This window comes from Pongo pygmaeus, chromosome 19 (genome assembly GCF_028885625.2).
Source record: "Pongo pygmaeus isolate AG05252 chromosome 19, NHGRI_mPonPyg2-v2.0_pri, whole genome shotgun sequence".
NCBI classification, from domain to species: domain Eukaryota; kingdom Metazoa; phylum Chordata; class Mammalia; order Primates; family Hominidae; genus Pongo; species Pongo pygmaeus.
The window spans coordinates 49,056,545-49,070,541 of NC_072392.2; the positions used below are offsets into that span (position 1 = coordinate 49,056,545).

At 47.4% G+C, this 13,997-nt stretch overlaps 1 protein-coding gene across 2 annotated transcripts in view; it reads right to left on the reverse strand.

Annotated features, from left to right (window-relative positions):
* ASIC2 (acid sensing ion channel subunit 2) overlaps positions 1-13,997 on the reverse strand; it is a 1,139,537-nt gene that overhangs the window by 89,301 nt on the left and 1,036,239 nt on the right. For both annotated transcript variants that reach the window (XM_063655357.1, XM_054457976.2), the window contains exon 2: positions 7,266-7,416. In XM_063655357.1, coding sequence (XP_063511427.1) covers positions 7,266-7,416 — 151 coding nt within the window. The remainder of the gene's footprint in view (positions 1-7,265; positions 7,417-13,997) is intronic.

Sequence of the window (13,997 nt, forward strand, 5' to 3'; positions counted from 1 at the left end):
AGCTTTCATTCAGTATAATGACTCTGCAAGAAAAGAGGAAAAAATAGACAAGGAGGATAGCAGCAGACCTATCATTATATGCCATTCTCTCTTCAGAGATGCTGCCTAAACCTCTTTCCCTGTGCTATTTTCATGGCAGGGCTTTTATGACCACATTGTGAACATTAAAGGAATTTAGTGGAGGGAGCATCCCTTTTGGGTGCGGATGTGGGTTTTAAGCTTGGTTCAACTGCTTAACTACGTATGTGCCCTTGGGAAGCTTACAACCTCTCTGGGCTCTGTGTCCTCATCCTGCAATGAGGATTATAATACCTTGTTAGCAAGTGATTGGGAAGGTTCATGGCACAGAGTAGCTAGTCACTAATGTGGGCTTCTCCCTCACCCTGGCCCTGGCAGTGTACACAATTTCAGCATTGTATTTCCTCTCAACAAATATGTAGTGTCCTGATATACATCTGTGAGCCAGACAGTCCAAGGTCTCTGACTTCCTGGGACTTGTGTTTAGTGGAAGGGGCAGACAAGGAAATGAAGGTGATATAGTTTGGCTTTGTCCCCACCCAAATCTCATATTGAACTGTAGCTCCCATAATCCCCACGTGTCAAGGAAGGGACCCAGTGGGAGGTAACTGAATCATGGGGGTAGGTTTTACTGTGCTGTTTTTGTGATAGTGAATAAGTCTCATGAGATCTGATGGTTTCATGAAGGGGAGTTCCCCTGCACACACTCTCTTGCCTGCTGCCATGTAAGATGTGCCTTTGCTCCTCCTTTGCCTTCTGCCATGATTGTGAGGCCTCTCCAGCTATGTGGAACTGTGAGTCCATTAACCTTCTTTTTATTTATAAATTACCCAGTCTTGGTTATTTCTTCATAGCAGTATGAAAATGGACTAATACAGTAAATAGGTACCAGTAAAGTGGGATATTGCTATAAAGATACTTGAAAATGTGGAAAACACTTTGGAACTGGGTAACAGGCAGCAGTTGGACAAGTTTGGAGGGCTCAGAAGAAGACACGAAAATGTGGGAAAGTTTGGAACTTTCTAGAGACTTGAAGGGCTCAGAAGACAGGAAGATGTGGGAAGTTTGGAAATTCCTAGAGACTTGTTGAATGGCTTTGACCAAAATGCTGACAGTGACATGGACAATGAAGTCCAGGCTGAGGTGGTCTCAGATGGAGATGAGGAATTTGTTGAAAGCTGGAGCAAAGGTCACTCTTGCTAGGCTTTAGCAAAGAGACTGGTGGCATTTTGTCCCCACCCTAGAGATCTGTGGAACTTTGAACTTGAGAGAGATGATTTAGGGTATCTGGTGGAAGAAATTTCTAAGCAGCAAAGCATTCAAAGATGAGGGATGAAGAGCAGGGGTGAGGGTGGCAATTTTAAACAGGGTAGTCAGAGGAGACCTCATTGAGAAGGTAATATCTGAGCGAAGAGTGTATGCAGGGAGGCAGTGAGTCATGTGGATATGTGAGCAAGGAGAATTCTCATAGCGGTTAATAGCAAATGCAGATGCTCCAAAGTGAGGGTGTTCCTGGAATATTCAAGAAGCAGCAGGGAAGCCTGTGTGACTAGAGCCAGGTTAACAAGGTGAGGGGAGGGCAGTAGGAGCTGAGGAAGCTGGAGGGATAATGGGGTCCAAATCTTTACCCCTAGAACAGCATAGCTTTAAAAAAATTATTCCTAAGCATACTTGACATATTATCATGTTAACACTAATTAACACTAGGATTTGGGGAAATCAGGGCAGATTATATTTGATAAAGTGTTTTTCATTGGAGTGCATGAAGGATAGAAGGAGATGAGAAAGGGAGGTGCCTATTGTGGTCTTTCTGACACTCGAACCCTTTTAGAATTTGTTAGAAAACTCCCTGTACACGGATTCCGGTTTTCTCAGACGTAACCCACCCTCAATTCTCACCCTCACCCCCACTCACTCAGTGTGGCCATCCACAGGGCTGTCTGCCTAGCAGTTCTCTTGGGAGCGCCTTCCGCAACCACCATCGGCCCAACTTCTTTAGGACTATTACAGGGTCTCAGGTGAACTAACTCCCCTGCCCACTGCTGATTGGTCCAGGGGCGGGCACCTGACTGGAGCTGAGCCAATGATTCCCTTCCCTGTATTTTTTTTCCCCCCTAAACAGGACGTCTGTGAGAGTCAAAACAGTCTTTTGCCGGGGGCAGGATCTGTAAAATATAAAACTCAGGCTCTGTTGGGAGCCATGTGTGAAAAAATATGTGTGTGGGAAAAATAAGCCTGTTTCTAGTGAGAGAATGAAAAGAATTCAGAGAGAGGAGGAGTGAGAGATCTGAGGATTTAGGAGCCTTGGGTTCCACTCATTCCTGACGCTGTATCCCTGCCCCGCCTGCTGGCTGGTTGTCGAAGCTTGCCTTGGATTCTGAGAACAATATAATTTCTTTTATGCCTAAGCTTGTTTGATTCAGGTTTCTTATGTGCAACCTAGATAACCCACTGCCTATTCCTTTTATCTTTGAAGTTACTTAGAGGTATCTACACAGAATTTCATTTTTAACAACCTCCCCTTCTGCCTTCAATTTAATTTCCGTTAGAAAACCCTGGCCATGAAATCTGCACTTCTACAGTCTAGGACAGCTTTTTCAAGACTATATTTTGTGAGCTTTTCCATGAAAACGAAGGTTTCTGTGGTCAAAGGCATTTGGGAAATAAATGCTGCATGGGCTATTCCTATCTTGGAGATTCATGATGTATTATATTAAAGAATTCCTGCAACGAATAAATGTGTTTAATATTTTTTAACCAGAATTCCCTAAATTCTTTTTGGGCCCTGCATCCTTTTTGTTCATAAAACATGTTATATCCCAAACTCCTGATGCTCCATAGGGCTCATTTTGGGGCATACTCTCTAGGGCCACATGCAACTGAAACTCTTCCTTTAAAATGGCATATTACCAGGGTGCCCCACATGAAGATGCGTGACCAAGGGGAGCACCCTGGTGTGGGGCATTGTCAGCCTGGAGGAAGGGACATTTTTGATAATTTTCATAGAGTCACTGTCTACTCACTAAGCATGAGCCCATAGGGCTGGGTCTACTCAAAGAGGGTGTCTTTTGTTAACTTACTCTTTGGTGTTCTCTGTGTTTATGATGGTCAACACCATCACCACCTCCCCAAAAGGTCCTTCCTGTTAGTTAGAATTATCCCCAGACGAGTGGTTCCCTCCCTGCTTCCTGACATTCCTGAGAAGTGGAGCCATCCACAAGGCAAGGCAAAAGTGTTCCAGAGGCTCTGCTTTGAGCCGAATGGGAGTTCCAGATGTTGAGGTGCTGCAGAGCTCTGTCTCAGGTGTGGGGTATTTGGAATAATCTCTGCCTCTGGAGTTTTTTTTTGACCATCTTCCCACCTGCTGGTGGGCATGATCACCCTCTCATTGCTTACAGTTTGCAGAGAACTCTCGTTTGAGCCCTTCAGCCCTCCTGTAAAGCCAGTGGGTTTTATTTGTCTGTATTTTACAAACGAGGAAACAGAGGCTCATTCACTTGGCCTGAATCACACAGTTAGGAAAGGAAGAGCTGGGATGGGGTCTTGGGTCTGCTTGACCTGGTCATGCCATTTGCTCTGTCTTCCTACACTGCCTCCATCATCAAACTGCCTGGGCACACATCAAACTGCCACAGGCACATTTCAATTCCTTTCCTCTCCATCACCACCCAAATATCTCCTGGCCTCCTGGGCCTGGCCTCCTTCCTCTGGGGATTGAGAGGTGGGAATGTTAAGGAAGGGAGATGGCATCTGTGGGGCCGCATGGTTCGGCAGGGCAGGAAGGCTGCTTCCTGATGACTGTGGCAGGGATAGGCCTGGCTGCGTCCATCATCCTCGGGATCAACGACCAAGCAGCCATGTGTGTCTGCACCTCCTCAGGTGGCTTTACAGACAAGAATCTCTCACCTGCCAGAGCCCACCTCCCATCCTTCAACAGATGTGCTGGCTTCTCTCTCACCCACATGGGACTCACCTCCCACTGGCCTAGGAAATAAGCAGCTTTGAGGTGACCAGCATCTGCAAGAGGCAGCACATTGCTCAGGGCCTTCTCAGCCTGAAGAAAGGTACGATGGAGGGAGCCTTAATGCAGGAATTCAAGGGTCTGGCTGGGGGGTCTGGGGGAAGTGACCAAACCTCAGCTTCCTTTTCTAGAAAATGGGGACAAGGAGTTCTGCCTGACACTCAAGGTCATGGTGAGGGGATAGTCAGGAATATGGAATATTATGACCCCAGGAATAAGGGAGGTGGCTGCAAAAGCTAAAATCCATGAAGTCAACCAGAGTTGTCAGAAGCTGTTTTCAAATATACTACCTGTTTTCCAATATGGTAGCCACTAGCCCCATGCAGCTAGCTAATTTAAATGAATAAAAATGAAATTATATTAAAAATTCAATTCCTCTGCAAAGGCATAAGGATGATACAATGGACTTTGGGGATTTGGGGAAAAGGGTGGGTATGGGGTGAGGGATAAAAGACTACACATTGGGTACAGTGTACACTGCTTGGGTGATGGGTGCAATAAAATCTCAGAAATCACCACTAAAGGACTTATTCATGTAAGCAAACACCACCTGTTCCCCAAAAATCTATTGAAATTATAAAAAAGTTCCATTCCTCATTATCCTAGCCACCTTGCAAATACTTGATTGCCAAAAGGGGTTAGTGACTAATGTATTGGACAGAGCAGACAGACAACATTTTCATCAGCCCAGAAGGGTCTATAGGACAGCACTGATCAGATTTTTCTCTAACCTGTTTCTTCTGCCCCATCCATCCCCTGCCCCTGCTTTAAACCCGTTCTTCATACGCCTGCTTCCCCAGCTCCCAGTCTCAAAGGAAATCGTCTAAGTGAGTGTACTGGTCCATCTCCCAGGGATGACTCAAACTCTCGGCAGCAACGAGACTGGAGTTCTCTTGCAGAAACTGTGTGCACGTCTGGCGCCCCGAGTGAGATAATAAGATCCTGAAAGGTGGGGTCTTTTCTCATGCCTCCTGCACCCCTGATGATGATCTGCACAGTGTTAGCATGTGACAAGTCCTTAATCAAGATCATGAATTTTCTCCGAATTGGTATAGCTCATCGTCCAGTCAGGTTGACTGAGGGTCCAAAAACTTGGGTCAGAACAGTCTTGGTTCAGCTATGAACTCACTGCATGACTTCAAAGACATCATTACTTCAAGCTAGGCCTCAGGGGAAAGAGAAGGTTGGCCTGGAAGAGATGACCTCAGAGGTTTCCTGCTCTGACCGTCTGTGGCTTTGGGTGGCAGAACACAGACTTTTTGGGTAGCCTTGTAGTCTGCAGCCAGTGCTCAGACCAAGGCCATAGCCCACAGGGAACTGTGCTGTGTGAAGATGTCTGTGATGGGGGCCTGGTACCGACAGTGCGTGTGTGTGTCTGTGTGTGTGTGTACATGTGCTTTTGCTCCTGAATCAAGATAACAGGCTAGGAAACCTACCATTATCATGGAAGGACATAACTAACTTCTGTTTAGGCTTTGAGTGTGGGGTCTCCATGACTTATTTTATTTCCTTATTTCTCTCTTCTACCACACAGATTAGATAATCATATATGTTCTGGTGTCTGCAAGAAGGGCCTCTCTTTGGGGACCAAGACTCCACCCCCTGTACTCCTGGTTGTCTACAGGCCCCCATGATTCCAGGGCCTGGTTGGCCTCAATATGCCCTGTCCACCAGCCCTCAGGGATGCCAGAGATCAGAACGGACACAAACCTTTGTCCCTCTGCATCTGGAAGGGCATTGAGTTGAGAAAAGTACACAGGATCAACAAAGTGTCTCCTCAGCGAGTGGCTGATGGGGCTTGGGGTGCCCTGGTGCCTGAGGTGAGCTTCCAGATGGCACTGGCACAGTGACATGTGTGTGGCCATTTTATCTTTCAGTTGGAGAAGCAGAGGACTGGCTGTGATGGGAGGTAAATGGCCACACTCCCGTCCCTGCATCAGGGTGTTCTTGAGAGAGGGGTGGTGGGAGAGAGCCTGGAGTTTGCAGTCAGTCCTCCTGGGGTGGAAGCCCTTGCTGTCTCAGCAGCCTGATAAGCCTGGGTATGGTGAGTGCCAGACTCTAGAGTCCAAAGTCGATGAACTTAAGGCACAGGGGTGGCAAGAGGTAGGGGCTGGGCTGCTGGGGCTCCACCCCTTCCTCAGCCCCAACTTGAGGGCCCGAGGCCTCCCTCCTGCTGGAATCTTCCCTCCCCTCCCACTCCCCTTCAGGCTTCTCCCCACGCTCCTCTCTTGACCCACCTCTGCAGTCCTTCCCGTTATGCCCTGAACACAGCATTAATCTTACTTTGGGTCCCCCTTAAATCCATGGTTCCCAGTCTTGGTCACCTCTTTACTTTCTCTTCCTGGTGAAATTCTAGAGGCTGCCATCACTCCTTGACTTGTGGCTGTATCACTCCAGTCTTTGCCTCCATCATCACACTGCCTTCTCCTCTGTCTGACCTTCCTGAGCCCCTCTTATGAAGACTTCTGTGATTACATCAGGCCCATCTGGATGATCCAAGACCATCTCAAGACCCTGCTCAAATACCCTTGGTGCTTTCCCTGACCCTGTCCTCTGTGATTGTGTCTCTTCCTCTGGGCTGTGATCAAGGACTTGATCTTTTTCATCATAATGTCCTTACTTGGGTGCAAAGCCTGAGATAGTATACATAGTTCACGAATAGTTTGCTGAAGAAATAAATTAATAAATGAATGCATGAAATAAGCTTTATGGTCTATACACATGGGTCTCCCAGGGGCTCACACAGGCACAGTGCCAGGTCCCTGAGCCCACGTCCTTTGGTATTCCAACACTTCCCAGCCCCTCCAGCTTCCCCCAGTGGGCGGCAGCCTGCTTTCCTTTCAGATCTTCTAATTGGGTCAGGATATTCAGGATGACTGAGAGAGAAAGAGGCTGGTCCATCTTTTCCGCCTCTCCTGAAATCAAGCCACTCACCTGACCAACCACACCCGCTACTTCAAACCTTCCCCCATACCTTCCCTCTCCCTACCTACCTTACCTCTCCAGTATTCCCATCCTCTGTCCCTCTCTCACATAGTAAAATGTGAGGAAACCCAAGGCATCCCAGCCCAAGCCAGGGACATCTTTATGATTTAGCAGCATGTCACCAACCCCCTGCTGGAGAGCAGTCCCTCACAGGGTGGGCCAAGAGAGCTCACCAGCCTTTCAGAGTCAGGCCTGCAGGCCTCCACCATCACCCAATGCCCCGTCCCTGTGCCCAGCTCACCTGTCTCTCCCCAGATGGGCAGGTACTCATCTTGCTGAATGTCCAGCATGATCTCCAGCCCGTTGCCTGTCCCCCCCTTGACCGTGGTGAGCAGAGGTTTGCCATCCTCGCCTGAGTTAAACATGTAACACTTCCCATATTTTGTAAACACCTGAAGGAGAGAAGAGAGAGAGAGAAGCACATGGGTAACTTCAGACGGGGGTCCAGAGATTGGCGAGACCCCAGAAATCTGACAGCAGGTCAGAGTCCCCACAGCCCGTCACCATCATCCCTCTCGGGAACCAGTGGTTTTTCATCCTGGCTGTGGGCCTGACTTTTACCAAGTGAAATTTTGGCATCAAAGAGCAAATCTGGATGCCCTTTGGGGTTTGTTGCAGTAGGATCTGGTCTCTTCTTCCTCTGAGCACTACCTCTGGGAGGTCCTGTTCACTTCCAGGCATTAAATATCATCTGTAAACTCCTGACCCTTCAGTCCACACCTCCAGCCCTGGGCTCTCTTCTGGCCTCCAGACACACTGGTTTCACTCATTGTCTTATAAGCATACCTTTGAGGTGTGCTTCAAACAGACCCTGGGCACTCAGCTTGTCCAGAGGGAACTGATCTTCCTTAGCTTCCCCACCCCATTGGACAATTCTCTTGCACTTCTGTCCCAGGGAACAGCTTCGCCATCTGCCAAGGGGTTCAAGTCAGGCCCTCAGAGTTGCTGCCCACTCTTCTTATTCCTTACCCTGAGGACCAATCAGGCAGCAGAGCCTATCAATAACCTCTCTACATCTGTCCTGAATTTAGCCTTTTGTCTTCCTTACTGCTGAAATTTAGGACCCAAGCGTTTTTTGACTGCATCACTCTGGTTTCCCGGCTGGACTTCAGGATTCTAGATGACCTTCTCCAGCCCATCCTCTAAGGTAACTGTGAGTCACTCTGGAATGCAAACCCTATCACATTAATCCTGTGCTGAAAACCCATCAGGACTCCCTACGCTCTCTAGGCTAGAATTCAGACTTGCCACGCCCAGTCTTTTGCAATGCCCTCCACCTATTTCTCTTGCCTTTCACTGTGCTGCTTCCCACCTGAGTCCAGCAGCATCCACTGGAAGGTAGATTCCAGGGGCTCAGGAACTACGTCTGCTTACTCATGCTTAGTACATTGCTGGCACACAATAGGGGCTCAGTCAACTTTTGCTTGATGAAAGTATGATTACAAAGAGGCAGCGTGATGGTGTAGAAAAAGCCCAGGGAAAGGAATGCAGAGATCTTTGTCCAAGTTTTGACATTGCCACTTCTTAGTAGTGTGACTTTAAGTGAACCAAATAAACCCTCCCAGCCTCAATGTCTCCATCTATAAAATGGGGGTTCTGGTCTTTGGCTTTGCTACCTCTCAAGGTTATTGAGAGGATCAAATGAGGTAATGCATGCAAAAGTGCTTTAAAACTGTAAAAGCTTTCTACAAATGCTATGGGTTGTGATGATTATATAACTGCTTTCAAACCTCAAGCTGAAGCCAAATTACATCTGGCAAAATTGGCTGGAAGAGAGCCAGGCTGACTGTATTGGATTCCTGCAGCCACAGAGATTTGGGTCTGGGCCACTTTCCTGAGCATGCTCCACTGCACTGTCCCATCTTACAGCATGGAGGCCACTGGCAGGCTCTTTGGCTTCCCAGCTTTCAGTGCATGGGCTAGTAAATAACAGAGGTGGCTGTTGCAGGCTGCCTTTCTTATGTGAATCTTTATGGCTAGTTAGAAGAAAGGAAGAGGGGCTTCCGCCTTGTGCCAGGAACTGTGCTAGATGCTTATCTATGTTATCTCATTTAACTCTTACAACTGTGACCATTGGCAATTATTGCTTTACCTATTGTGCGGAGGAGGAAACCAAGGCCCAGAGAGGTTAAGTGACTTGCCTAAGGTCACATAGCTAGTAATAGAAAAACTGAGATTCAAATCTACATCTGTCTGATTCTAACACATGTGCCCTTTCTGCTGTGCTGTTCTGGGAGGGACATGAGGGTTTTCGTCATTGGGACACTTCCTAGCCACATACTGCTCCTTTCTGCCTTGCTTTTCTCATCAGTCCATCAATATTCATATGCATATATTCCTACTATGTGCAAGGATTATGGGGACTGCAAAAAAGTACAAGCTCTACTGTTCGCCTTGAAGACCTGTAGGAAGGGTTAGTGAAACATCCATGTTTTTCCTCACTATACGAAACAGCTCTGAGTCCCTGGCCAGCTGCACTATTTCAGGACAGCAAATCCCTACTCTTTCAGCTTCATGGTAGAGGAGAACAGCTGGAATTAATGCAAAGTCCAAAGCAAACATGCTTTTTCAAAGAACCAAGTTTTTTCATAACTATTGCATATAGCAGTCGAACTCGGCAAATGAACCTATCCCATGGAGACATGTTCTTGGGGATCACTGTAATGAACAGATAAGAGCATTTCACAGCACATCCATTGCAAGGCATTGAACACACCTGGAGTGAATTCTGGGGTGCTCCAATAGAGCTTTTCTTTGTAGACACTCTAAATATCCTCTCTGTCTCTTCAAAATTGCTTATAATATTCATTTGCCTATCTGTATGAAGGGATTTGCAAGCAAAAGTAAATTTCAGCTTAGCATCAGATTATTGCACATTCCAACTCCTTCACCTTTTAGTCCTTGAACTTCAGAATACTGGGCTGGGGTTAGAGAGTGGTGTGGACTTCTGAAATCAGCTGTGATCTTGGCCCTGCCAAAGCATGCCCTGTGCCATTGGTGAAGGTGTTGACCCTCCCTAAGCAACTGAAGATGATGACAACGTGTAAGAACTGAAAAGGGTCTTAGAGATCATCTTGTTAATTCACCTTACTTTGCGTATTAGGAGACAGAGACCCAGGAGAGAGGAAATGACTTGCTAAATGTTACACAGCAAGAAAGTGTCCAACTGGGACCCTTTCCTTCCTTTATACCAGCCTCTCTCAGTTTTTCCACTTACAAAAAGAGGTGGAGGGTCAAGCGGGGTGCTAAGATCCCCCCATCTCTGAACTTCAATTGATCATTGACTGAGTGTCTGCTTTGAGCAGATACAGTGGGAACGGAAGCCTCATGAATTGAAGGCTTTCCCTGTCAAAGAGGGAGCAGAGAGGTCTTTATAGTGGGAGTGAGTAGAGACTTGTTCCCCATCCTTGACTGCCTCCTTGCTAGGGCTGGTACCCATCCTAGCCCAGGCAGCAGCTCCTGCAGCTGCCCTTGGTGTCAATGTAATCTTTCCTGCTCCTTCTTCTGGGGGCAGTGTGCTGGGGCAAGTTCACAAACATGCCATGTGTGAGCTGACATAGCTTAGAGCTTGGTCAAGGGTGACGGTCACCAGAGTAGCAGGGGTGGGGAGCCAGAGGGAGACTGCAGCCAAATCAGAGAGGTGGCCAAGTGACAATCTATGACAGCTAAATTCTTTATCAAGTCAAGACCACCAGCAGAGGCCTAAAATCCTTGTGTGACTTCCTGTTGCATTTAGGATGAAGCCCCCAGTCCCCACTGGGGCCCTGTATAGTTGAGCCCCTGAAACACTTTCTCCCTGCTCTCACAGGCTTCAAACATACTGGCCTCTTCAGTCCCCAGGATGTGCAGCAAGCTCTTCCCTGCCAGGCATTTCCACATGCCTAGAGTGTTCTCTGCCTAGAATGTTCCGGTGCGCTTTGCCTGGCCAACTCCTCCTGATCAGGCCTCAGCTTGAAAGCCACTTTCTCAGAGAGGTGCTTGGCTTCTCCAGGCTGTCAGCCTTCATTCATATCGGGACTTCTTGTTTTACAACCTCATACCCCTTATATTTTTCCATTATAGTGTCTATCAAAGTGTGTAACTGGATGGTTATTTATGTGATTATTTGTTGGATGTGTTTTCTACCAGACTGTCACCTTTGAGAGGCCAGGAACTGTGTCTGTTTTATTGAATAAATGAGTGAATGAATGAATGAGAGTAAAGGTGCTGCTGCCACACATTTCCTTGTGCACCTCTAGGAAATGCCCTTCTGTGTTGGCTGGCCTCACTTCGTTCTGGCTGGAGCTCATGCTGACATCTTGCCCAGCTCCCCTTCCCTCCCATTCTCTGCTGGAGCCTTCTCACTTCCCACCTAATTGGACCTAAGCGTTTTTGCTTGCATCTCCATGAAGGCATTAGAGGAAATAATCCTTTTAGGAACTAAGATGACTGGGGACAGTTTACCTTCCTAGGTGCCGGCGGAGAGGCTCAAGGAAAGCGAAGCGCCCGCTCCCTGGCTGCATGCCTTTGCTGGTCTCCCCGCCTGGGCTGCTGAGCCTCCCGCTCCTGCCTGGCTTTTTTCAGAGGATTATTTTCCTCTCTGCTCAACATCAAAAGCCAGAGAGCTATTTACACACAGCGCAATTTTGCTACAAACTTGGAACAAGATGCAGCTCTTTCTGCATTTTGGGGCATCATGACGTGTAAGAACACACGCTTCAAATTTATGCCTTATCGCCCCCAGCCAGAAAATATAATTTATTTAAGTCCAGACTGTCAGGTTGAGCTTTCTGCTTCTTCAGACCTGCTATTCTGCCAGGCATTTCTCTGCTTTCCTGGTAACTGCTGACAGGCCCACTGTGGATGGCAGGGCTGGATTTGCCGGGTTGCTGAGAGTCTAGAATTGCACTTAGTTGGATTGGTCTGTAAGAATTAATTATGAATTAAGAAAGATGCATGTTTCAAAGCTGGATCTCCAGGAATGGTGGGGGGAGGGGGCTCCTGAGATAAAAGTAAGTCCCACAACTATCATTTTCATTCCTAATGCTTGCACAGTGTGTTACTGTTTAGAGATTGAGATTGCATATACATAGAACTTCAACTTTCTCAATGGCCCTTTGAAGATGGAGGAAAGGAAACTAACAATTCCTTAGCTTCTACATTGTGCTGACCCCTGATTGGCACAGTCATAGTTTTATATAATTTTTTTTTTTTTTTGAGACAGGGCCTTGCTTTGTCACCCAGGCTGGAATGCAGTGGCACGATCACAGCTCACTGTAATCTCAAACTCCTGGGCTCAAGCAATCCTCCCACCTCAGCCTCTTGAGTAGCTAGGAGTACAGGTGCACACCACCATGCCTGGCTCATTTTAAACATTTTCTTTGTGGAGATGAGGGTTTCACTATGTTGCCCAGGCTGGTCTCGAACTCCTGGGCTCAAGCAATCATCCCACCTTGGCTTCCTAAAACAGTGGGATTACAGGCATGAGCCACAGTGCCTGACCTCATTCCTCATTCTTCTTCTTCTTTTTTTTTTTTTTGAGACAGAGTCTCACTTTGTCACCCAGGCTGGAGTGCAGTGGCATGATCTTGGCTCACTACAACCTCCGCCTCCTGGGGTCAAGCGATTCTCTTGCCTCAGCCTCCTGAGTAGTAGCTGGGATTACGGGCGTGCACCGCCATGCCCGCCTAATGTTTGTATTTTTAGTAGAGACAGGGTTTCACCATGTTGGCCAGGCTGGTCTCAAACTCCTGACCTCAGGGATTCATCTGCCTCAGCCTCCCAAAGTGCTGGGATTACAGGCATGAGCCACTGCACCTGGCCCTCCTCATTCTTGATTATGGTCCCAACCACCCGGAAGTAAAGGCATTTTATATTCACTTCCAGAAATGGAGAATCTGAGGCTGCTTAAGGCCACAGTGCCAAGGGGTAGCAGAGCTGAGACTCATGGGTGAGACTTTCCCATCAGAGACATTAAAAGGAAGGGACAGTAGGCTAAAGGCAGCTCACTGACAGCTAGTCAAGTCTGTGGCCATTCTCAATTCCAGTGTTCTCTTTTGCAAACTGGGCAAGGTAATCATGCCATGTAGTAGATTTGTTTGGGAGGTTACATAGTGGACATCTTTACTTCTATACTTGAAGGAAGTACTATGTGTCTGCTTTTCGGAGGAAGAGAGATGAGTTATTTAAGTTATGAAGACGGGGTCAGAGGTGAATTGAAAAATAGGGGTTTGGGGGTTCCTGTGCTCTCTGCTTATGTCCACACAATACCAAGCTCATCTTAAAGTAGTTAGAGGGGAAGAAAACAGCCACATGCCCCTGCTTATCTATTCTCTAATGATGTTAAGCCTGCTGCTGGAAGCCCAGGGTAGCCAATGGGATTACTGGGGGCCAAGAAGTTCTGTAGAGAGGGAGATGCTTCCATTCACACAGCCCACTTTGAAGATCTACATATGAGTTCCAGCAGCTGAATTGTAACTAGCTATTGGTACAGTGGATACCACCAATCTGAAGTTGGCACATTCTAAATCAAAGAAACATAGAATAAAGTGTAGAATAAGGAGAGAGTCTCATTGGTCCTCCAGTAACTCTTAAAGTAGCTCTGAAATCACAGGCTGGCTTTGCTACCCTCCCTGGAGTGCCTTCAGTGCTAGCCACTTTATATCTGCTGTCATTAACTTTTGCAACAGCCCTGTGAAGATAATATTATCATCCCCATTTTACAGATAAGGAAACTGAGGCACAGAGAGGCTGAGCCAGGTCACAGAGCTGGAGAAGCCAGGGCGAAATCACTCTTGGCCTAATTCCAAAGTCTATACTCTTTGCCTCCATCCCTCATAGCCACGACTCGTATCCTTACCCCTCTCCCAGCCTACTTTGTTCCTGGCAAACTAGTGAGGCTGGTGCTTTGCTGACATTAGAGCTCTCCCACCTGGTAGTGGGGGAGGCACATCTCAGAGTCAGAGGAATCCGAGCAAAGTGCCAGACACCAAAA